General features: G+C 44.5%; 1 protein-coding gene across 2 annotated transcripts in view; it reads right to left on the bottom strand.

The window, feature by feature from the left end:
• Positions 1-2,824: 2,824 nt before the first annotated feature.
• Positions 2,825-24,753, bottom strand: part of plxnd1 (plexin D1) — a 69,705-nt gene continuing 47,776 nt past the window's right edge. For both annotated transcript variants that reach the window (XM_010895269.4, XM_010895271.4), the window contains 17 exons: positions 23,089-23,203; positions 22,446-22,553; positions 18,329-18,441; positions 17,155-17,259; positions 14,505-14,635; positions 13,864-14,062; positions 13,527-13,673; positions 11,780-11,936; positions 11,530-11,630; positions 10,842-10,905; positions 9,933-9,967; positions 8,766-8,870; positions 8,295-8,458; positions 8,052-8,199; positions 5,207-5,347; positions 4,954-5,028; positions 2,825-4,000 (listed from right to left, as the gene is read on the bottom strand). In XM_010895269.4, the coding sequence (XP_010893571.2) occupies positions 3,884-4,000; positions 4,954-5,028; positions 5,207-5,347; positions 8,052-8,199; positions 8,295-8,458; positions 8,766-8,870; positions 9,933-9,967; positions 10,842-10,905; positions 11,530-11,630; positions 11,780-11,936; positions 13,527-13,673; positions 13,864-14,062; positions 14,505-14,635; positions 17,155-17,259; positions 18,329-18,441; positions 22,446-22,553; positions 23,089-23,203 (2,025 nt within the window). In that variant the 3' untranslated portion in view covers positions 2,825-3,883. The remainder of the gene's footprint in view (positions 4,001-4,953; positions 5,029-5,206; positions 5,348-8,051; positions 8,200-8,294; positions 8,459-8,765; positions 8,871-9,932; positions 9,968-10,841; positions 10,906-11,529; positions 11,631-11,779; positions 11,937-13,526; positions 13,674-13,863; positions 14,063-14,504; positions 14,636-17,154; positions 17,260-18,328; positions 18,442-22,445; positions 22,554-23,088; positions 23,204-24,753) is intronic.

Raw genomic sequence — 24,753 nt, forward strand, 5'->3', positions numbered from 1 at the left:
GTAGCTGGAAACAGCAGATCTTTTTATGGAATATCTACATAAACGTACACAGGCCCATTATCAGCAACCATAAATCCTGTGTTCCAATGGCACATTGTGTTTGCTAATCGATGTTTATCATTTTAAAAGGCTAATTGATCATTAAAACCCCATTTGCAATTATGTTTGCACGGCTGACAACTGTTGTGCTGATTAAAGAAACAATAAAACTGGCCTTCTTTATTTGGTATATCTGACGCTTCAGCAATTGTGTGTTCAATTACAGGCTCAAAATGACCAGAAACAAAGAACTTTCTTCTGAAACTAAGGCTATTCTTCTTCTAAGAAATTAAGGCTATTCCAATGTGAATTATTGCAAAGAAACTGAAGATCTCGAACAACGCTGTACAATCCCTCTTATACAATGAGTTGGAGGCCATGGTGCACAAGAACAAGAGGACAAATACATTAGTGTCTAGACGCCTCACAGATCCTCAACTGGCAGCTTCATTAAATAGTACTTGCAAAACAGTTTCTATGTCAACAATTCAGAGGTGACTCTGGGATGCTGGCATACTAGGCGGAGTTGCAAATAAAAAGCCATATCTCAGACCCTCCATGAAAAATAAAATATTAAGACAGGCAAATGAACAGAGACAATGGACAGAGGAATATTGGAAAAAAGTGTTATGGACAGATCAATCTAAGTTTGAGGTGTTTGGATCAGAAACAAGAACATTTGTCAGACGCAGACCAGATTAAAAGAGTGCTTGATACCATCTGTCAGGCATGGTGGAGGCAATGTGATGGTCTGGGGCTGCTTTGGTGTTGGTAACATGGGACATTTTTACGGGGTAAAAGGGATCTTGAGGAAGGAATGCTATTATTCCATTTATCAACACCCTGCCATACACTGTGACGGTGCTTAATTGGAGCCAATTTCCTCCTACAATGGGACAATGACCCACAGCACAGCTACAAACTATGCAATAACTATTTAGGGAGGAAACAGTCAGCTGGTATTCTGTCTCTAATGGAGTGTCTCTAACAGATCTCAACCCTATTGAGCTGTTGTGGGGCCAGCTTAACTGTACTGGACGTAAGAAGTGCCCGTCAAGCCAATCCAATTTGGGAAAATGCTTCAAGAAGCATGGGAGGAAATTTCTTTAGATTACCTAAACAATTTGACAAGGAGAATGCCAAAAGCCTGCAAGGCTTTTACTGCTGCAAATGGAAGATTCTTGGACGAAAGCAAATTTTGACGGACACAATTATTAGTTAAAAATCCTTATTTCTAACCTTGTCAATGACTATAATTTCTATTCATTTTGCTATATTTCCTATTCATACTCATTTCATGTATGTTTTCACGGAAAACAAGGACATTTCTAAGTGACCCCAAACTTTTGAACGGTAGTGTGAATATATATTTAATCAATTGACAAGCCATCTAAAATTGCTGTCATAGATCTGTAGATCTAAAAGTAGTCTTACTTCCTCATAAACCAGATGTAATCGCAATTAATACCGTTAAGGAGCAGATGTTCACGTCTTATACCAGTTTAGATTTTTCATGAAATGAGTTTACAGTTGTAAAGGGAAAGAGAAGAACTTTGTTTGTGCCATTTTGGGGATATTGATTTAGAAGCTTCACTGTCACCTGAAGAGTCTCAGTGGAGGTTTGTTTCAATTCATTTGCTATGGCCCTGTGCTGGTTGAGCGTTCCTGCTCAACCAGCGTTTTACAGTTGTGGGTGAAATTCTATCCTTTCTATTGTCCAGCCTATTCTGTTGTACTGCCATTGTGTTGGCAGTCATAAAAATCTGTATAGTATAAGGTTAGAGTATGGTTTGGGATGGTGGTTCCATGTTAAGCTGCTGCAGCACATTTCTTAACAACGGATTTGATATTGATCATAACCCATTAACACATGCAGAATGTAGGTACACTTACCCAAACAGTGATGTGTCTGGATGTGATTATGTCCACCTGTTATCATGCATGTGTACATGTTTAGACAATGGAGAATAGGATCGGGACACCTGTTCTATTGCACATGTATTTCTCAACCTTTCACCCCTCATACAATGCTCCTCTAATACATCCTGCTAATCAGCCAGTTTAAGCCTAGTTACTGCACTTATGACTGCTATCATTTTTGTATATACTGCTTAATGTTTAGCTCTTCCTCAACTAGCAATGGATACATTGCCCATATTGCTAGGTCTCACCCTGTGATTTGCCATGTTTAGACTCTAACCTTGTGTTATTGACCATGCTTATTATTCACCATATCTACCATCTTTGGAGTACCCCGTGTAATCGTTGCTATGCACCAATGCTTTTGCGTGACTGAAGGGCAATGTTTTATTTATATGCTAGGTAATATGATTTGGATTGTTCAGTTGTGTGAGAGGTCTGGGATTTGTCAATACTGTGTGAGTTTTGAGAAGTGTTTATAGTTTTGGGTTAATCTAGAACACATTCAGGAAATGTTTGTGGCACACATTTATGTACACTGTGTATACACTAAATATTGTACAGTTGTTTGTAAATTAGCATGATGCAAATCCACCTAATTGTGAAATTGAGTATTTTTTTGGTATCAATTAGGTTACACTGCGGCCCCTCCGTGGCGCCAAGCCTGGGGCTAGAGTTCCTGCTAAGCTGAACATGAAAACAAAAGACGGGGACATCCATAACCTAGAACTGACTAAAACGAATACTGACTGGTCAATCTCCTTTTTAAAATGTTTATGGCTATCCTTTAAGCCTCTACTTCTTGTAATTAAAGTCTTACAGGGACATAATCTAAAACCAGGTGTTAATGAAAAGTAATTCAAACAACATTTTCGAACATTTTATATTCCATAACTCTGTAATAGGATTTATTTTCACAAACTCTGACAACAGACCTAAGTCATTTTGGCATCACAAGTACAGTCATGTCAGACATTTCTCCCTCTTTGATTAACTGAAGGTCATAGTTTAACTCTACATTTTTCATTATCACTTACAAAACAGATCAATCAGCCTTCACATAAACTCTAACAATGTAATTCTTCCCAGTGAACTACATTCCATCTGCTCCAGCAGAGTCCAGACTCTCTTGCAAGCAGGTCTGTGGCACATTTAACATTACATAATTAAATCTTCTTGATTCTACTCTCCTTTCCTCCATAACTAATCTACAACCTGCAAAGCACATTGGGACTTGTAGTTCAAAGCACAGGTGGTGTTCTTAGCCATTTCCACCCATCAAAACCTGAGAACAGTGCAAGTTGAGAGGAGTCTCGCATTCACATATCGCTGAACAGGCCACTCGAAGCATTAAAACTCAACTATAAATATTGCTATGGACATTTATCATACAGTACAATGCATCATTGGCTCAGTGCGTTAGATAGCCGCCGGGGCTCCAGGTCCCAGAGGCTGTCACGTCCTCTAGAATATGACCCCTGACCCAGAGCCTCCCTGTAACTCCACTATGCTCCTCATTAAGAGCAGAGTGAAACCAGAATGAGATCCAAGCTAGGTGTGAACAGGCAGGAAACCACATTGGGTTTATATCCATGTGTGTCTTGGTCACCCAGACATAGAATCCCGAGATTAGGGACGTGTTCGAAGATATGCTTCTTAGATCATACTATATCCACGGTACAGTGCTTCCAATCTGTTTTCGGAGGCAGTCTTGGGTTTAGGGGTTCATTGGTCACGTTTTTTTTCTTCCAGTCTTAAAGCAAAAAAGTTCCATTCTGTCCTTGGCCTCTACAGACAGAAAACATATTTAAAGGGGAGACAGTAAGGGGGACTCCTAGGTCCTGGACCCCAGCAAGGCAGGATGCGGGCAGGATGGAAGCAGCCACCAGGAGTGGGGTGAAGTGGAAGCAGGGTAGAGGGAGACTCAGGCCTCACTGCTGCACTCATAGATGTTGTCCTCCACCAAGGCAATGACCTGCTCAAACTTGTGGTGCAGCTGAGTACGCTTCGCTGTGGGGTTGGACTCCAGAGCACTCACCACCTGAGAGAGAGAGGACGAGAACCCAGGTTTAGACAAACGCCAAGCCGGCAGCCTCGGCAAACGTACCCGTTAGAGAACGAGATGTACAGAGAAAGGAGGAGTACGTTCAGTGGCCTTGGAGCATTCATGCATTCTAAAGCACAGGACAGCAACTCAACCACCTGGCCATAGGGAGAAAGGGAAAACTTCAGCAGTTCTTCAGCCTTCATGCATGCCTTTCCCCTGACAAAAGGCCTTTTCTGTTAACATACTATTCACAAAACCCACATCTGCGCTGGCTTTCATGCCTGATAGTTGTCACGCGTTCGGGCGTTGTTACTGGCAGCATGGGCCTTGTGAGAGGGCTGAGTGAGAGAATGTGTAATCAGAGGCAATTCATGAGGAATCTTCTAGGAGCCTCTGAGCCCCTGCAGTCTGCTGGTACAGGAGAATGGCATTTATCGGCAGCTTAAAGCTGTTTTGATCAGGGTCCTCCATTAAAACACAGAAACACTGTCTGAACCACTCCACGGAACAGTAGGAGTGTGTTTGTGTGTGTGTGTGTGTATGTGTGTGTGTGTGTGTGTGTGTGTGTTTGCCCCGACGGGGGACAATGAGTTCTTATGAAGTAAAGGTGCGGGTTGTGGTGGCAGAAAGTTAAGGACACGTCAGGTCACAGGTGTTGATGCCTTTGGTTGTGTTTCAGAACAGAACATTAGGCTGACATTGAGAGAACGTTGTTTAGTCAGGGTCTCTTTAAAATGTTGGCATATAGGGATATTTTGGGTCTCTTTGAGTGAAAGACTTGGCCGTTAGATCTTTAAGGACTTGTGTGATCTGCCGCACTGACATTTCATGCCCTGATACGCATCTCTCTCTGAAACCCCATATGAAATAAACGCTGGTGATAAGATTAGCGTGAGCCAGTTTAAACATGTGTCCAAAAGACAATCCAACGAGAGAGTGATTCTTACCTGGTTTCTGTATTTCTTGGCATACTTGTAGATCTCTGTCAAGGCCAGGTTGGTGTTGAACTCATTTCGGTATTTCTGTGAAACCGACAACAACGTAAGCGTTTTGTTTCAGCATAGCTCCTGTCAAACGTATTGCTCACATCAAAAAGCAATTGATTAACATTGTAGCTGGGTTGAATGCAGTGACTGTCCATCACCAAGGCTAACAAAATTACAATCTATCAAATATTGATGTCATCCTTTGCTCCCTCACCCGTGACTCCTCGGCCAAATGGGCGTTCATCTCCTGCTCGCTCAGCGGCGCCATCTCCTGGATCTGCTTGTAGTAGCACTGCACCCTCTTTTTGTACTCAGGGATCTCCTTGGCATACAGCAACTTGTTGGTTGGAGAATCCTGAAGCCAAATTTAAAGTCCTCTTCAGTCAAAGTAAGAACATCTAGTGTTCAATCAAACCAGTCCGGTACTTAACCCACTCTCTTAACCACGACCGCTCAGTGTACAGGTAATATAAGCGCTGCTGTGGTTATGAATGCGACTTTGGGTCTGAGGTCATGGAAAGGTTTTTCTATGGTTGATCGGTGGTTGGTCCATGGTTAGAGTAGGCCAACACTCTCCTGTTCTAAGACAATAAAGGGTGGGCCCAGGGTTTCCTCACAATAGGAAAGATAAACAAACAGTCTCCACTGCCTCAGAGAACCAGGCCAGACATAACAACACTTCCTTCACTTCAGATTCATTTTCCCTTCTACTTACATCTGTTGCTTATAATTACAGGCAGAATTTACAATGGCACTGAGCACATTCAATCACTAAGAAAGGGCCACTTATAAGGCGTGTGTGTGTGTGTGTGTGTGTCGGGTCTAGGAAGACTCCTCTTGATAAGGACACCTCTCTTCCTGTCCACAAGGTCATTTCCTGTGGTTCCTCCATCTGCCTGATGACCCTGTGACCCCAAACCACCCCCTTTCGTTCCTACTGTTTATCTGAAGGCTACCAGATAAGAAGGTATCCGTGGAAACAGCTCAGTTTCTAGTCCTCTCACCCCTGCAAAGTAATGGCTAATACAGACCTCCTACCGTCCTGTCCCCTAACCACCGAACACACACACACACACACACACACACAGTTGATTCAAAGCTTTTAAAGCGTCTCAGACATTGACCAGTGAAGCAGAGCAACTGTTGAACACCTGTCTCCACTTAGGCTAAGGCATCTAATGTTTAACTACTGGTAGCACTTTCCGCAACAAGCAACTTCTGCATTACAGGTGGACACACACGCGGCACAGCTGAGGAGGCCAGGCCTTCCCAATGACCAAAGCAGAGAGTAAAGACGAGCGTCTGGCTGTTTCGCGTGCCATGGCTTTGTGTTTCAGTCCACCGCATGCTTGAGGTGCGTGCATCAGTTCTCTGGCAATGAACAAGTGGAATAATAAATCAGGAAGGTTTGGTTTCATCTGAAAGAGCCGCGTTATTTGACAAGTATCTCCAGGGAGGAAGTCCGTCTCAGAGGCAGGAAGCAGTGTGCATGCTAGGGGTCACAACGTATGAGGGATGACACTCACCTAGGGGGTGGTGAGGACACTGAAAAACATGCACACAGACAGATGCCGACACACAGACAGCACTTTGAAGAGAGGATTCCTGGTGCTTATGACCTTGGCTGAGCAGGCCGAGCTAGAATAACATGAGGAGAGGTAGACAGACACAGCTGACGGGTTGACGGGGGGGGGCTGGCAGGGACTGGGAGGAATGTGGAGATGGGGGATGACAGTGAGGGTCACGATGGGCGAGAGTGTCTGTGCGTGTGCCAGAAAAATCTAATAACCTGCATTTCTCTTTCCTACTAACACTGACTGATAACTCGCCTGCAAAGGGAAATATTTTCACTAGAATTTTGATGAGGGGTTGACTTACCTACTGTTGCTTAAAGGCCCAATGCTGTCAAACATTTAGATGTTCCTTCATTATATTAATCACATTCCCACATATAACAACCAAAACGTCAGCCTGTTTAGGTAGGACGGACCTTTTAGCATGCCACAATTTCAGAAATTTCAAATTCACGATTATAGCCTTGCCTCGTCTAAAATAAAACCACACCTGGTGTGGACAACTGAAAATCAAGATCCCTTTCATCCAAGCACATCTGGTCTTTCAAAACGCTCGCTCGACCAGGAACTTAGCACTGGTATACGCAGACTGAGGAGACCATATTGCCCACTGTACATGCCAGATTGACTTTGCATGCACCAGAAGAACCAAAAGGAGTCGCTAGAGAAGCCCTGACCACCAGCCACTTGTTCATCCCAGACATCACTGAGCCATGTAAGATACATTCTAATCCTGGCAAGGGCCCTTAACAAGTTAGAGGAGTTTCTATCGAGAACCACATTGGCTTATCAGGGATTATATTGTCGTGTTGGCAGGTTTATGTTTACCCCTCTGTATTACATGTGGATGTCTACCCCAACAGGGTGTTTATGTATGTCTTAAGTCTTTGCGTGTTTATGTATGTCTGAGGTGTTTGGGTGTTTATGTATGTCTTAAGTGTTTATGTATGTCTGAAATGTCTGGGTGTGTACGTATGTCTTAAATGTTTGCGTGTTTATGTATGTCTGAAGTGTCTGGGTGTGTATGTATGTCTGAAGTGTCTGGGTGTGTATGTATGTCTTAAGTGTCTGGGTGTGTATGTATGTCTTAAGTGTTTGCGTGTTTATGTATGTCTGAAGTGTCTGGGTGTGTATGTATGTCTTAAGTGTTTGCGTGTTTATGTATGTCTGAAGTGTCTGGGTGTGTATGTATGTCTTAAGTGTTTGCGTGTTTATGTATGTCTGAAGTGTCTGGGTGTGTATGTATGTCTTAAGTGTTTACGTGTTTATGTATGTCTGAAGTGTCTGGGTGTGTATGTATGTCTTAAGTGTTTGCGTGTTTATGTATGTCTGAAGTGTCTGGGTGTGTATGTATGCCTTAAGTGTTTGCGTGTTTATGTATGTCTGAAGTGTTTGGTGTTTATATATGTCTTAAGTGTTTGCATGTTTATGTATGTCTTAAGTGTCTGGGTGTTTATGTATGTCTAAAGTGTTTGCGTGTCTCACCTTGCCCAGCTGCAGGTCTGACACGGAGCAGGCATCTATAAAGGCTTGGGCGATAACAGACAGACAGGCATCCATGTGATCCGTCTTATCAATGTCAAACACAAACTGAGGGTTCTTCAGGATGTTCACCCAGAAACGCAGAGGTAAACTAAACCGAGAAGAAGACAGTTAGACATGTTGCATTTTTGGTAGTTCAGAATGCAACATTGAGGAATACGTGGTTAAATATATTTAGTTCCCCACCTGTTGGTCTTCCAAATGTGCAGGGTGTCTGGATCAGTGATGCCCCTCTTGTCTGCCTGCTCCTCCAGGAAGTCAAAGAAGTATTTGATGGCCAGAGGGGGGCGCTCCGCGGGAATACTTAGGATAGCCTGGAACAAGTCGTCTAGAAACTTCTGCAACGTTCCCTACAGAATCACAACACAGATGGATTCAGACACCGAATCATAACGGGGATCCAAATAGATTTTGTTGGAATCTCGGGATGATGCCATTGCAAATTAAACTCATGATGGATTGATTGAAAATGAGTATGGAATGCGGACTCTGCTTCAGCCAACGACTCTGTGATTGTCATGCCAATGCTTGCATATGAAAAGGCAGGGAGCTGGTTTACTGGAGCAGCAACAGACGGGCACCCAAACTGGCACTGGAGGTTGGCACTGGATTCTATCGACTGTTTCAAGATGTCTACCACATCGGTTTCTCTCCTACCTTAGTGGAAAGGAGGCGTGTCAGGTAGATCTCCGGGAGGACTTTCTTACGGTGACTCTGCCTGTGGGATTTCCTGTTCTCAAACAGCTCATCGTGAGGCAGGACCTAGAGGGGTAGGGGTCAGGGAACAAAAACAAAATCTCTATGTGGGGATATAATTTAAAATTGAACTTAGAATTTGTAAGAGATCCGTTTTCTGGGCAAAATGTAAAGAGTGCTTAAACCTAAACCAATCACAAAGCACTTCAGTCAATAGGCCTTCCATTATAAAGTGTTTCCTCTCATCCTGTCTTTGTCAGGAACCACCATGGGCCTTGCGAGCTGTGACCGACATAATCGTTTTATGACATGTCGCAATTTGGGAAATTCTGGAATGTTCTCTGATTGCATTGAACTACCAGTATAATGTGTCCAACATGCTCCTACAGGTCTCAGCTAGGAGGTGGAATAAAAAGAAAGGACCCTGGCGTCAACAAGCTCCAGGTCCACCAGCAAGGCATAAAATCAAGCGCTCCAACCAAAGGACTGAAGCTATTCCCTCAGTGAAATGTATCCCAGAGAACTCATTATGTCAAGCCCCCAAGTCATCATCATCAGAGGTTTTTTCATTGGCTTATGTGGTATTAGTGCTGTCATGTTCTCTCACCAGCTGTCCTCGATGCGTGCAGGCACACAAACGATTATGAACGTGTGTAGTCAGTGATTCATTGCTTAAGGTCTGTTGGAGTTAAATGTCTCTCTCTCTCTCTCTGAGACCCTTATAGCTGATGACCGAGGAAATGGGGTCAATAGAGGTGAATGAGACATGTTTCTAGCCGCGTGCGTGCGTGTGCTCGTGTGGAATTGCTTAAATGTAATACATCGGATTCCCTTTGAACTACAGAGACATCCAAAGACATTCCACACATTTTTGCTTATTTTTTAAAATTAACTTACAATGTTAATTATTAATGGTGAAACATTATTATGTTACATTAACCAAACTGCAGCCCTAAACTTCAAAATGAGTAGCATTGCAGGTATCAACTGTTGAGACAGTAGTCTTTTATAAATGTGTAATGGGAACTTACATTTATCATGAGGGGATTTCTCCTAAAGTAATTTCTCTCAGTCAACCTCAGCAATGTTTAAAAACACCATTCTACATCTGTGTCTGTGTGTACTTACCAAATGGACATATTTCTCTGTGTCCAAGTCTTTTGCTAAAGAGGGAGAGAAAAATCACAATGAAATAATGACCAATCGGAGAGTAAGACACCTGAGGGAGAGAGGGGAAGAATTAAAGATCTGACAGGGAAAAAAGAAGGGCGAACAAAGGGAGGCCGAGGTTTGTGGAAATCAAAGGGAGCACGTGTGAGAGCGAATGTTTTAGACGGTTTGGGGAGTCTGAGTGAATAACAGGAAAGCTGTGAGTGAAGGAATGAGGTAGGTGGACCTGGAGCCTATGATTGAGACTGGAGCCAGAGTAATGGGTGTTTAATGTGCAGGCCTCGTTATTAAAGCAGAGGTTTTCTCTCTCGGGTTTACACACACACACATCTAACCGCATGGGGACTGAGCTCTCATTACTCCAGACCCCTTGTCTTGGCAGACATGCAGGTCATCGCCCCACCTAAGCCCAGACCCTCTGAGTCGATCACAGAGAGGAGAAAGGTGTTTTACATTAGCACTTTAGATCCATTACGCCTGAGTTTTGAAGCGCCAGCCCGGTTTGGTCTGTCTCTGGCCCAGTATGAATGAGAGGAGAGGCCCTAATCACTGAGGTGGACGAGGGGCCCTGTTGGGATGAAATCCGGTTGTAGGTGAGGTAAGCAGAAAGCAGACCCTCCCCGACTGGACCGGAACCTTGATGTCCCAGTGGAGAAATCATCTGGGGCTGCTCATGCTAATGTGTGTGTGCGCACGTGTGCGTGTGTGATGGATTAAGTGAGAGTGTGTTTGTGTATATATACGCCAAGTAATGTGCTCAAGATGAAGTGAGTGAGTATTTTTACCATCATAACATCAGTGTGTATGTTTTTCTAAGCATGTAAGGGTGTGTGACAGTAACTGTGTGTGTGTGTGTTTGAAACCTACCTCTCCCCAGTGTGTTGTCTCTCTTGTCTTTCATGCTCATGGCAAATGACGCCCCCTCTGGGATCTGTGGGAGGGGTCAGAAGTCATAGGGTCAAGGGTTAGAGAACTGCATCATTAGCCGGTGTGTGTTTGTGTCTGAAGTGGCAGGAGGTGTGTGGAGTCTGGCTGGGCTCATTACCACAGTGAAATGGGCTGAACCCAGACTGTTCATACACGCTACGCCTAGCTGCCTCTGCTCTCTCCCTACAGCTCAGAACCAACCCAACACAGCACTTAGTAGCACGGGTAACAGGGCAAAGGTTAGGGGTCACCACCGCCTGTTACCAAACACTCATACACTCAGAATTTCTCTGACACATAACAAACAAACCAAGGTGCCAGCAAAAGAATGTTTAAACTTCTGGAGAAGACTGAGGAAAACCTACAGAAACAAAAGCAGAAATCCATTCTGTATGTATGAAAAAGGGCTACACACACACTGTCCGTATGTATGAAACAGTCACTGAAGGCTTCCTACATACACTCTCCTGTCACCCGTATGTATGAAACTGTCACTGAAGGTTCCCTACATACACTCTCCTGTCTGACGATTTCAGGTAAAACAGACACAGTACACACACACACCCTGCACATTTGGAAGACCAGCATATGTGTGTATGTGTGTGTGTTTGTGTGTGCTGAGCCTTGCCTGGTAATGTGTGACAGTGTTAAGTTTCTTCCTGCCATCCTCCATCACAGATGTGTTATCCAGGTCCTGGAGGATTCTGGTGCTACCACAGACAAACCACTCTGCAGAAGAGGGCAGACAGGCAGAGGACATAGCAAGAAGAGAAGGAGAAAATGTCAGGAATGTTTGTGTGAATTTTTGGCATTACGGCCATGTACTGGATGCCTTTATAAAAAGTAAAATGAAGATGTTAGCTAAAGGCTTTTCTCACCCAGCTCCACGTCTTCTGCTCTGGGCCACTGGGAGAAGGGCAGGTTCTTATAGAAGGCTTCTAGAATCTTCTCCTTTACCTGGCAGATGGTGTCCGTGTCCATCACCTTGATGGCCAGAGAGTCCATCCCACAGCCCTGGAATGACACGTTGATGTTCTGCACACAGAGAGGGCATACATTAATCACCTGATTGGCTGTCACCCCACAGGATTATTCCTTTTGATTGGTTAAGGCCGAGATCAACGACAAGCCCAACAGCACAGCTGGCTGTCCCAGGCGGAGGGCGGAGCCGGGTCCTTCTACTTCATCACACAGTTCACCCAGATGTGCACACAGACTGCATGTGTCAACGCCAGATCTCAGATTTTCAGCTATGACATGAGTCTTCCAGACACCCAGACACACACACACACACACACACACACACACATGCACACTGATTGGTAATTATCTTAAATTACATAGAGTACATGATTCAATGTAACTTTTATTTGGCTTGTCTAACATTGGAATTCCTCAGTGTAGCTAACTTTGTACAGCAGACTACATACACATTGAATAAAGTGACAGTTGGCAATCTGTAATCATATATGGTGTGAGGTTAATTCCAATAAATAGTTTGTAGTCCATTTGAAGTCCATGTTTGTAGTTTGCACGCCAGATGAAGAGGTTGTTTCAGAAACTGTTTTGTACTGTTTGAACTAAGTTCTACAATATAACAAGGAACACTCATCATACATGAGTTGTTGGGTTTTCTAGCCAAATTTGTCATTTATTTCTGTTTAGATCATTGTAGCTTGCATGAGATTAACTTTTGGTTTGAATGACAAAACATGATGGAATAAGTAATTATTACATTTTCCACTTCTCTAGAATGATCTGGCTGAATATAAGTGAACTTCCTGGTTAAATCATCCTTAACCACAACAAATAAATGTTAAATTGGTCAAAGAGTGAGACTACTTTCATTACGCCATTTTTTTTTTTGCATTTGTAGAAAGTCTAATATTAAGCAGGCCCTCCCAAACCTAACTGGAATGTTGATCTCCCAGCAAAGAAATCATCTGTTTCATCTGGGGCTGTTCATGCTTATTGATACTGGACATCAACAATGTTGTTGAAAGATCTAAACGAACTGTGTGTGGTTGTGCATGTATGTTTGATGGATTAAGTGAGTGTGTTTGTGTAACGTGCTCAAGATGAAGTGAGTGTACAGTTTTACCATAATAAAGCGTGTATGTTTTTCTAAGCATGTGTGTCACAATGAGACAATGAGTGTGTGTGATAAGACTTCATTCGTGTTAGATTTACACGCCAATATTTTGTTTCTATGATTTAAGACTTACTAGTTTTTGATTTAAGACTTACTCTTTTTTCAGAGACTGTGGTTTTAATATCACCTGGACTAGCAAAACATTTCCATCCCAGAGCTGTCTGTGTGAAACTCCACACCTGCCTGCAGCCTGAAAATTGCTGACCACGCCGCAATGATCTCTGTCATACACACGGGAACCCCCAGTAATTCACCACATTATCCCCAGTCTCATCTGTTTTTGTTTAAAGTAAATGATCGGCTAACACTGTGGGAGAAAACAGCACAGGACTCATGATGTGCTGATAGGGAATGATAGGGGGGGGGGGGCAAATGCGTTTGTTCTTTAAAGTAACATATTTCTTGTTGTAATGTTGATGAGCCAACCAGTGGTCGGTATCTGACTCCAGTGTTGTCGTCGCGCGATCACTGACCTGAGGCTTGGCCTCGATGTTCTCTCGGAGCAACCACTCCTCGTTCAGGGTATAGCGGGCCTTCCCTGTGATGGCGTCAATAGAGCCCTTGTTGATCTGCTGCTTGATGGCACACAGCAGCAGAAAGAAGGGTTCTCCCACAGTCTCCTGAAGAAGAAACACCAGAGCTTGGACAACGTGACAGAAACATTTCAGGACTGCGGAATAATGAGGCCTGAAGAATGTCGACTGCCCCGATGTTAGAAAAATCAAGGAGAGTCATTGTATTGTAATTGAATCTCAAGTATTCCTTCTGTCTCTTTCTCTCCCGGTTTTATATGTTCTCTTCATCCCTCACCTTGAGGTAGCTGTACATGCAGATGGACATCCAGTTGGTCAGCATCTTCTCTACCACCGACTCGGTGCGTCGCAGCATCAGTTTGGGGTTCTTGGCGGCAGAGGCGTCGATCAGGTCCACCAGCAGATCCTTCATAATGCTGGTGTAGTACTCCAGTTTACCATGGAGGGCGATGGTGAGCAGGGAGGCCAGGCTACACCTGAACAGAGAGAGGCGGGGGAAATAAGAGAAACTCACGCAAATGTGTGTGTGTGTGTGAGCAGTGACATATATACAACTCATCCAATACGATTTAGTCGCCACACCAGGAACGTTGACTTATGTAGTTGTATCAAGGGATGGAAGGGGGGGCGAAACGGTGGGGATTTCCATTACAAAGGGCCTTTCATCCGGGACAGGAGAGCAGGCAGAGGCAACGTTTGAGCCAAACCACCGCTCCGTTGCTGAGCCGGGACAGGGAGGGGAGTGCTCTGGCCTTGGGAATCTCCCAGGTGTTTGAGGACCATCCGGCTTGCCTTTATTCACTCACCGATACTGTGCAGAGCTGCCGTTGAATGGAGCTGATATATTCAGAACCTTCAACTGAGGAGAGGAGGATGTATTGGAGAATTAGCCACGCAGCAGGTGGCCGTCACGCTTACCTGTCGCGTATAGCAAAGTCTTTCTGCTGCTCCAGCGCGTGGACGAAGGTGACCAGGAAGTGCTTGTTGCTGAGGAGAGTGGAGAAGAGCGTGATTCCCTCCTCCATGTTTGGCTTTCCTGTGTTAGAGGGCTACCGGGAGAAAAGGAGAGAGAGAAAAGGGAGTATAGATGTGGTTAGAGGACTTTAGGGTTCAAACATGGGTAATGAAGCTGCCATTTTAATGTAGTTAACTGGGTGGGTCTTCTAACTTCCTAGTCATGTTATCACAACTCCAACTGGGTCATCAGGAGGGATCATCCAGTGAATTATACTGAATCTGACTACTTCAACATGGAGACAATGGCACTGCATAGAGTCTTTCCTTCTCCATGGTCTCCTCTGTAACTCAAATATAGCTTATAACCACATATTTCCACCTATGAGAAATACAAATGTCAGTTGAGTTGACTCAACAAATCACATCACAGATTTGTCGGTACATTTTCTTTTTAAGTTGCTGCTCTGAAAGAATTTTTGCAACTGCACATTTGTTTGTCTGTAAGGGTAGACAGCTTTTTAAATGCTGACACAAAATCATCCCAGAAGAGGGTTTCCAAGCCGGAACGGGCATTTCCCTCGTCTCTAAAGAAATGCAACATCTGAAGCGGGACTAAGGTCCATCACTAGGCAACCAGAACTGTCAATCAATTATAAAGCATATTTGCAGGCTACCTGCGGCTTGCAGGTCACTCTGTCCCACATAAAGACATGACGGTTTAAACAATGACCAAGACAATTAGCCTAATAATTGGATAAAAACAACATGGTAGTACATAAACCTTCTACATTGATAAGTAAGTAAGTGTTGTATATTTCCTCCAAATCTATAGAGGAATCACTACTAAATATCCTATACTAGAGCAGAATTATCTGACAGTCATCTGACGCATCTAATGCGCTGCTTTAAAAAATCAGAAAGGTCAACAAATGTCACTATAGACACTGTAGTCGTGTTACATGTCTGAAAAGCGTGTCAGTAAACTTTAAATTGCTGCCATTCCGCCTCTCATTATGCCATCATCATTAAGCCCATTCTGTGGTTTCTATTTCTGTGTTTTCATCTGCTGCTTCATAACGTCACCACAGTCCCCTGGCGCTCTCTAATACCGTCTACTAAACAGTCTCTGCTTAGTTAATGAGAAGATATTCTATCTAACGACGCATCTAAGCAGTGTTCTGATCAAGTCTTCCCTCTGGACTGGAGCCATATGCTCCTGTTTCCACAGTGACAGAAGGAGGGAGGGGGGCGTCCATTAAGATAAATGGCCGCCTGTGAGATTTGGGCTCTGTGACCTGGAAAACACTTCCCGGGAAGACGGTAAGGATCTGAAACACTTTATCACCCTTAGACAGGCTCCCCTGGCTGTTGACCCAAAACCGTACTGTTCTGCAATACTAGGGCTGTCACACGCGCACACACACACACACACACACGCAACACTAACAGAGATGGTTGTCCGCATGGTTACGGTAGAATGTGTACAGGGCTATTGTCAAGGAAACGGCGGGAAGTGTGTCAACATGCTGTCAGTGACTGGGTGGCCGAGGGGCTAGTGTTGGCCGACGTGAAACCTGACAGAACTACATAACCTGGCAGAACTACATAACCTGGCAGAACTACATAACCTGGCAGAACTACATAACCAGGCAGAACTACATAACCTGACAGAACTACATAATCTGACAGAACTACATAACCAGGCAGAACTACATAACCTGGCAGCTGGAGGAAGGATATCAAAATGCAACATATACACACGTCTACACAGCTAGAAAAACACGTGAACACACACTCATGTAAGCACAAATCCGTACACACAAACCTATGGTAACGTGCACGCAAGCACGCACACGCGCACACAGTGGTTTTCTGGTATAGGTCCTCCGAACAGCCTTGCCATGGAGAGTTAATCATCTTCACTGTGACCCAGTTGGGAAGAAAAGGAAGAGTATGGAGGTATGGAGGGGAGCAGAATGGAGGTATGGAGGGGAGTAGAATGGAGGTATGGAGGGGAGCAGAATGGAGGTATGAAGGGGAGCAGAATGGAGGTATGGAGGTGAGCAGAATGGAGGTATGGAGGGGAGCAGAATGGAGGTATGAGGGGAGCAGAATGGAGGTATGGAGGGGAGCAGAATGGAGGTATGGAGGGGAGCAGAATGGAGGTATGGAGGGGAGCAGTATGGAGGTATGGAGGGGAGCAGAATGGAGGTATGGAGGGGAGCAGAATGGAGGTATGGAGGGGAGCAGAATGGAGGTATGGAGGGGAGCAGTATGGAGGTATGGAGGGGAGCAGAATGGAGGTATGGAGGGGAGCAGAATGGAGGTATGGAGGGGAGCAGTATGGAGGTATGGAGGGGAGCAGAATGGAGGTATGGAGGGGAGCAGAATGGAGGTATGGAGGGGAGCAGAATGGAGGTATGGAGGGGAGCAGTATGGAGGTATGGAGGGGAGCAGTATGGAGGTATGGAGGGGAGCAGAATGGAGGTATGGAGGGGAGCAGAATGGAGGTATGGAGGGGAGCAGAATGGAGGTATGGAGGGGAGCAGAATGGAGGTATGGAGGGGAGCAGTATGGAGAGTGGAAAAACCTCAGGGGGTTAACTCTTTACCTGCCAATCCTGCAGAAGGGGGTGCGTTTCAGGTAAGGCTCGTGGGCCGAGGGCGTCGGTCTGATAGACAGGCTGAACGAGACTCCTCTCATAGTCAGAACACATCTGCGGCAGTCACAGAGACAGAATAACATCACTGAATGTATTTGGACTCGAACAGAGGAGGGGTTGGACACAGCGACCGCTGCTCCCGTTGTCGGAGCCAACTAAGTAAAAGACCAACATTTCCACATCGTAAAATCACAGCCAGTGGGTTGACAAATTCAGAAACATTTGGCTCTGTTTCACGACCTGTGCAGGAGTTTGGCATGAGAGTGAGTGTTAGAATGACCTACAGAGACATTGAAAACACCCTGACTGACCACGAAAGTCTAACAAGAGATATGACACCATACCAGCGCTGATATTAGACTTTGTTTTGGAGACGCATTGTACACAGTCCAAACGGACAACCTTAAAGCCTTTGGCCCCTCATAAAAGCTGTAGAGGAGGAAAGAAGGCTTGGCCCGATTTCAGAGTGTGTTTTAAGGTGTGTTTGTGTGTGTGTGTGTGTGTTGGGGAGAGACTGTGGTCAACCATTGTCTGATGGCGTTGAGTGAGTAATATTTTGTTGCACTATGTTTGTGTCTCTGTGGACCTGAATGGAAACAGCAACCAACTGAGGTAACAGCACAACTATTCATGTGTGTGTGTGGGTGTGTGTGCGTGTGTGCGTGTGTGTCCAAAAAGGCTACAGACTCAGTGAGCGGCTGTGTTTGAGTGAGTTCAGAAGATTGTGCTAAAGACTGTGTGTATACAAAAGTGTCAAATTGTGTGTGTGGGTGAGTATTGGAGTGTGTGCAATGTGAAGCAGTGGGTTTGAGTAAGTGGGGAAAGTTTTCTTGTGTCCGTGCCCAGCATTGTTCTGTCTCCTTGAAACTTAATGCTTGTGGTTTAAACTGAAACACACTGGTGTGTCTGTCGACAGAAAACGCACAAGCTCAGAAAACACTAGTGCTCCAGGATGGCTAGCAAATAATCAGCTGTAACAAACATATATTCTCCTTAAGGGAGAAAAACCACACCATGCTTTTGAGATTGTAATATCTTGGAAATGGGAAAAACAATTTAAAATGTACATGGTGAAGATATCATCAATCTCTCTCTATAAAGGCCTTGGTAAGGTGAGACTCACCTTGGGGAAGAAGGTGCGTGTGACAAACTGTTTGTACTCCAGGAAGGGAATTCCTTGGCTGCGATTCAGCTCTTTGGTGAGGTCGGTCATATCAGTCTGTAGCTCTGCAAAGCCTGGAAGGACACCCAAGGGTTAAAGGAACACATCTCATCGCCATTCACAAGACGTGCAAACAACATTCATTCTAGAACACCTCACACAACTCTCACTGTTTTATTCGAGAACCCAGGAACAGAACCAGGCACTTTACCCACTTCTAGAACATTCTAGAAAATCCCAAATCACCGGCTTTTCTCTTACGCTGTTGAATATCCTAGATCCCATCTTAAATTGCATTAAGTTTTAACATGTTCTTCTGTCATATGACTCTGCTAGCTTATACACTCCAACATTACATGGAGCAAAATATTTACCAAACACAATCTGAACCGTCAGATCCAATCTAACAGTCTCCAATCAGAACCATGTGTGCTAGTTGGGTTCACACGGGTAACACACCAAGTAACAGGATGATAGTATCTAGGCCAGCAGAGATGGGCTCTGGTGAGCCTGGGAGAACCGGCATGGTAGATGAGTGGATTATGTTCTCTTATTGCAGGCTGTTATGAGACATAGAGGGGCTGTGTTTCTTCGTTATGGGACATAGGAGACCTCTTTATGGACAAGCACTTCCTTCCTCAAGTTTGTTCATGCTTTATCCACCGATTCCCAAGGATACGTTGTGCAGGCTGGTCATAAAGTCCAAAAGATTACGGGCTGAATCTCCTGACAAGCAAGTCACTCGGCCAGGCCGTACCATCAATGACTGACCGAACGGCCCAAATCCAGCGCTCCAAATGCACCTCATTCAGTGTGTTGACATCCTCCCTCCCCAGACCCGTCCCTGAAACACTCCCATATCTCCCTCCCCTGTCAAACCTCCCTCCTCCTCCACTCTCTAAACAGACACATGGCCCTGACTCTTGTCCCCCCCCCCCCCCCCCCCTACCTATCTGTCCTATTAATCTGGTTTCTCAGACATTCAGTGGCCTTCAGTCTGGCCCGCGGTGACCCCCCCTACAAAAAAAAAACCTATAGGGTAGACGCAGCAGGGCATGGCCACTATGTGTGTGTGTGTGTGTGTGTGTGTTTCTTAAGGAGAAATGTTTCAACTTCTGCCTCCACATGTATGTCCGGACACACAGGTCATAGTAAGGGCACACACAGTAAAAGCATAGAACATAGGTCATCGGTGTCCCTCTACCCCCCCAGCTATTGCATCATTACCATTTAACATGTTCTGCATGGACCAACAGGTGATTTAGTCTATCCAGTAGCTGTGAAAATCCAATCAATGATTTCGACCCCTTTTCAGATCAGTGAAATACTGTCACCTTTGGTGTGCATGTTCAGGCTTAGCCACTTTCTCACTGCTTGTGTCCCTTTTTATGTTCTACATTTCCCGTAGAACCTTTTCTTGAATTTGCACATTGGTCAACAGACGTTGAATCTCTGAAACAGTCTCTAGCTTCACGACCACAGGCCGAGGGGCAATCATTTGTAATCATGTCAAGCCTGGTTGAATCCTCACAGCCAAGCTCTTCAACTTTCCGCCTCACTCGCTAGCAACATTAAACCTACGTCCAAGGTAGAGTTTTCCACCCACATCTGGACCATCCGGCAACACTACCAACAGGCAAGCAGCGGTTACAGTTTTCCAAGGAAAGGGAAAGCCTGTGACACTACTTCCTCTCGACATTAGTAAGGAGGGAGTCCATCTTAACTCCTACCCATTTACCGGAATGGGAATCAGAAGAGAACCTCTTATTCTTGTCATGGCCCCTATTTGGAAGATCTAGTTTTGGTGTTCTTTTGAACACCTGCTGTGAGGTTGTATGTACGTGCAAGCTGAATCCGGTTCACTGCCTCGTAGGACTGAAGTCGAGGTCCCTCCATACATACAAGCATCACACACAAAATCACTGACACTATTTTCAAAATAATTGGGCGAATGATGGCTTTTGCCTTACAGATCTGGCAATACATAAAACTTTGGGATATAACGAATGACAGATGATTTGTCCCAATGTCACAAAGCCTGGTACATAGATCCCTTTCCACAAGGAAAATATTTGCCTCAAGAAGAACAGATTAGGTTTGACATGGCAGATTTTCCGACATTTGACTAAATGCTACTCTGCCAGAAAATGACAGATATTTTGACAAAGGTTGCTTACGGCATATTTCTCCGATTAGAATCAAAGACAAAATTGCCTCTATTGACCAAACAACATTGATGTGGGAGGGTTGTCAGGCACATCAATGTGTATAAATCAGTCATGGATTTTAATACTGTAACCAAATGTGGTACACATCATAAAATATGTCAAGGCTCTGCACTGTGATATTATAGCATGTATATGTTTATACATCTTTGCCAAAAATGCTCAGGGAAATATATCTTGTTGACCCATATAATTTAGACTAAACTTGGGTGAATAATACTTCTTGTCATAGAGAGCCAGCATTCAAAGAACAACACTGACTTGCCCAGAGGATGTTGAATAATTAGTAGGGGGTGGGGACGACACATTTACAGTTGCCTTGTTCTTTAGTGTAATGTCATGTTGGGTCTTGTTTAGTTGTAGACATTTATCAGCAGTCAGTTGATTTGGTTTTCATCTTCAATACCGCCCTGCACATTCTGTCTCCTTCAGCTCCATCCTGGCCCATTAAAAAATTATCTGTGGGGGAGCATACGTTTGATAACCACCTCCAGTGAGGATGTTATCGGCATTACCCTGTATTGGGTTTAATAACGGCACGTGGGCCGGAACACACTGGAACAGCCATTTGGTCGATGAAGTTAACGTCACTCCATAGGCAGACATCTTTTTATGCCACAGTAAATTTCAGTTTTCAATTCCAGTTTTAGGGACAAAACCTGCTGATTCATGCCCTGTCTGTATAAATATGTATTTTGTTTGGTAGGGAGAATGCCTTTATCTACAAGCCACGGTAGTATCCGCACAAGTAAATAGTTCAGGAAAACCGTATTGACAGGAGGTAACGGAGAGATGTCATCTGGGACATTGTATTTTTGGAGTAGACTGTTGATGAGGGCACCTTTCCATGAGTCGGGTACTTTTGTATTATTCAGTTATTGATAACACGGAGGGTATGAAGAACTACAGCATCGCTGCATTAGATCTGAATCGCTCCAGTCGGTCGATGAAGTCGCCCTCCGCTCTCTGCTGGGTACTCCTTGAGCCTATTTCAGGAGTGGGGTTTTGAAGCAAAAAACCTTGCTGCAAAAAGCCCCCAATCAGCACAGCCGCAGTTGTATTTCCATTGCCTCGGAGAGGGTGAAGTTTATTTTCTTCAGAAGCTGTTTACTGTCTCAGCTTTTTCTATTTCTCCATCTGCCTGTTGGACTGGGGCTAGGTCATGTATAACCCATTTGTTTGTAAACTTAACCCCTGATTAGAGCTTGCTTGAAGTCACATCCGTACCAAAAGGCGTCCAAAACCCTGTCTGATCGTTACCGCATTGATGCCAGGGTCAACAGATTTGTGCTTAATGTATTTGAGTCAATAACGTTATGACAGAGAGCTGCGGAACTCCCATTCGCTTCCTGTGGGCAGGAAGAAGCTGCAGCAGACACCTGTGTGGTCATGGAAACATCTGTAACTTGGAATCACGTGGGCAACTGCTGGGGAAATGACCTTTGGTCATAAAGCAAGGATACATGTTTTACAACTAAGTACAATATAGCACTCTCTGGAACCCTTGATCCGATCTGTATCCGATTATGTCAGCATGTCTGAGCAGTCTAGGCTATAGATGCAGGCTTGTTAGACTGGCTGTACGTGGCCTTCAGATTGCATAACTACATGAGACTTAAACCAAGGAGCTAGCTAGGTAACACTCCGTGTCAGGGGTCATGGGCAGCCTAGCTAGTTAACACTATGTGTCAGGGGTCATGCTAAATCCTAACCCTGAACTTAACCTCACGCTAACCTAACCCTAACCTCAATAACCTAGCTTTTATGCCCTACCCTTACACCTAACTGCTGGTCCTCACTAAAATAGTAAAACAGGAACACCTGTGTGCCCGTGTGTGTGTGTGTTTCTGCACCTTTGCGGATCTCCTCTCTGATCTGGGATTCCATCTCCTCCATCTGCAGAAGTGTCTTCTGCCAGTAACGCTCTGCTCTCCGGCTCTTTGTACAGTACACCACCAGAGCTGAGAGACAGAGACACAAGGAGGGAAGGACCGACAAAGGGTCAGAGGGACCCAGAGGGAGAGAGAAAGACAGGACCAGGGAGATAGTGAGGACGAGCAAAACAGTGAGGAAGACAGAGACAGAGAGGAGAAAAGGGGAACGAGAGAAAGGAAGAAGGACAGAAAGACAGAGAGACATAAGACTCATTAAGTAGATGTCTTTGAAGCCACATCCTGTTATCCCAAGTTGACATGCTGTAATAAATCAGGACGAACTACATTTGTTAAAGCTCCATACAACTACAGTCCTGAAGACACACACTTGTCGAGGACATACACAAATAAAGAAAAACAGACAAGCGCGCACAACCGCATATGCACAAACACACACGCACACACTCATGCTGGGAGCAGTGCAAACAGTGGTGTCTTTGTGCCGTGCAGACTGGGAGAAAGCCTGACCCCGGAGGGCCCTTTTATCTCACATCTGGAGCGTCCACGGACAGGCAGCCCAGACGTTCAACCCCCCGGCGACAACGGCGGCCCTGACACTTACCCACGGTGCACAGCAGCAGCAGCACGCAGCACACTACGATGGACACCACGATGGCCAGCTCACTGCCACCCAGCTGGACCTTGGCTATGACTCTGCGGAAGTTCCCCACCTGAACCTAGAGACAGGAACCGGGGGAGGGGGGGCAGGCGGAGAGGAGAAAGAGAGGTGAGAATGGTTTCCAGGACACCTGTTTCAGTTTACAGATTAAAATAGGCTGTACATTTGGTATGCTCTGAGGCCTTTGTAAAACAGAATAAGAAAAAAGGCACAGATTAACACAGTCACAAACCATTCGGTTGAACTCAAGCGGACACATTCAACACATTTCAGAAGGTACTGTCACCTCAAACGACAGTTGGTAGCTTTTGTATAGCTCAACCTGTTGGAATGTTGCCATAAGGGGCTTTCATGTTGTAATGTATTCTGATAACTCCTACGCAAGTAATGTTGGGAATTTATTCTCTGGGTTTTTTGGACAAAGATTCGATTGGAAAGAAAACGCTTGAAAAACCCCATCTCGAACTGAACTTTTGACAAATGCACTGGAGGATGATGCAGTTTGAGCATGCCAATCAGCTGTCTGGAGAAGGGAGAGCTGGCCAATCAGCAGTCTGGAGAAGGGAGAGCTGGCCAATCAGGGCAATTCACTAATATTCAAAAATATTCTTTGCCATTAGACACCAGTCCAACATAAAAATGTCATCTAGAAACAATCGTCAGTTACTTAAATAACGTTATTCATCCATAGAGGTTGGTTAAACAGTAATGCTCTAATTCATGCCAACAGACACATGTGACTTTCACTTCTCCTTTCTCTGATTGGCCGAGGAAGTCTCTAAACTTCTGTCCAATGAGTCCTGCCCTGTAATGTAAAACACTTCTGCAATTCACTTCCTGTCACTGAATAACCACATTCCCCATTACAACATATAGCCATTACATATCAATCATTTAACAGACATTCTTATCCTGAAAAATCTACAGGAGCAATTAGGGTCACCTGTCTTACTTACAGACAAAACAGCAAATTCTTCACCTTATCGGTTGAAAAACTGTTGGGGAGTCGATGTAGCAAAGGGCCCTATCTGCTGGCCCTATAAATGTAAGTGATCCAGACATTTGTATGTATTGTAAGTTATTCAGCAGACCCTTATAACCGAATCCCTAAAATATGTATGCTTTAACAATGCTGTCAAACAATTACAATAATGAATCACTTCAACTTCTGTAGTTAATCATGGTTAATTGCAATTTTATATGTTCAGATTTGGCCCTAAATAAACAATTTTCTTATCAAAAATGTGTGCATTATGTTAAAGAAATATTATGTTTTATTGTAAACTATGGACAGTGCTTGATTTGAAATTAAATAAAAGCAGGAGCTGTCTTTTACTAAGTTGGTTGGCATGTCATGTCATGGCCCTTAAATGTCTCCCCTCAAATGATTACAATGAGTGACAGAATCTATTGGTATCCCATGTAAATCTAAATAGAATGTTGCTGGTCTCTGATCTCATAGTTCTACCATCTCCTACCATTGTGCTCTTGATCAAGGCACCAAGTACAAGAAGGGCTATTTTAGGATTCTGTATAAAACACCCATCAGCCCCCCTGTCTGGAAAGATGCAGGAATGTTATCCCACATTGAATCGCACCTATGTTTTG

This window comes from Esox lucius, chromosome 12 (assembly GCF_011004845.1).
Source record: "Esox lucius isolate fEsoLuc1 chromosome 12, fEsoLuc1.pri, whole genome shotgun sequence".
Taxonomy (NCBI): Eukaryota; Metazoa; Chordata; class Actinopteri; order Esociformes; family Esocidae; genus Esox; species Esox lucius.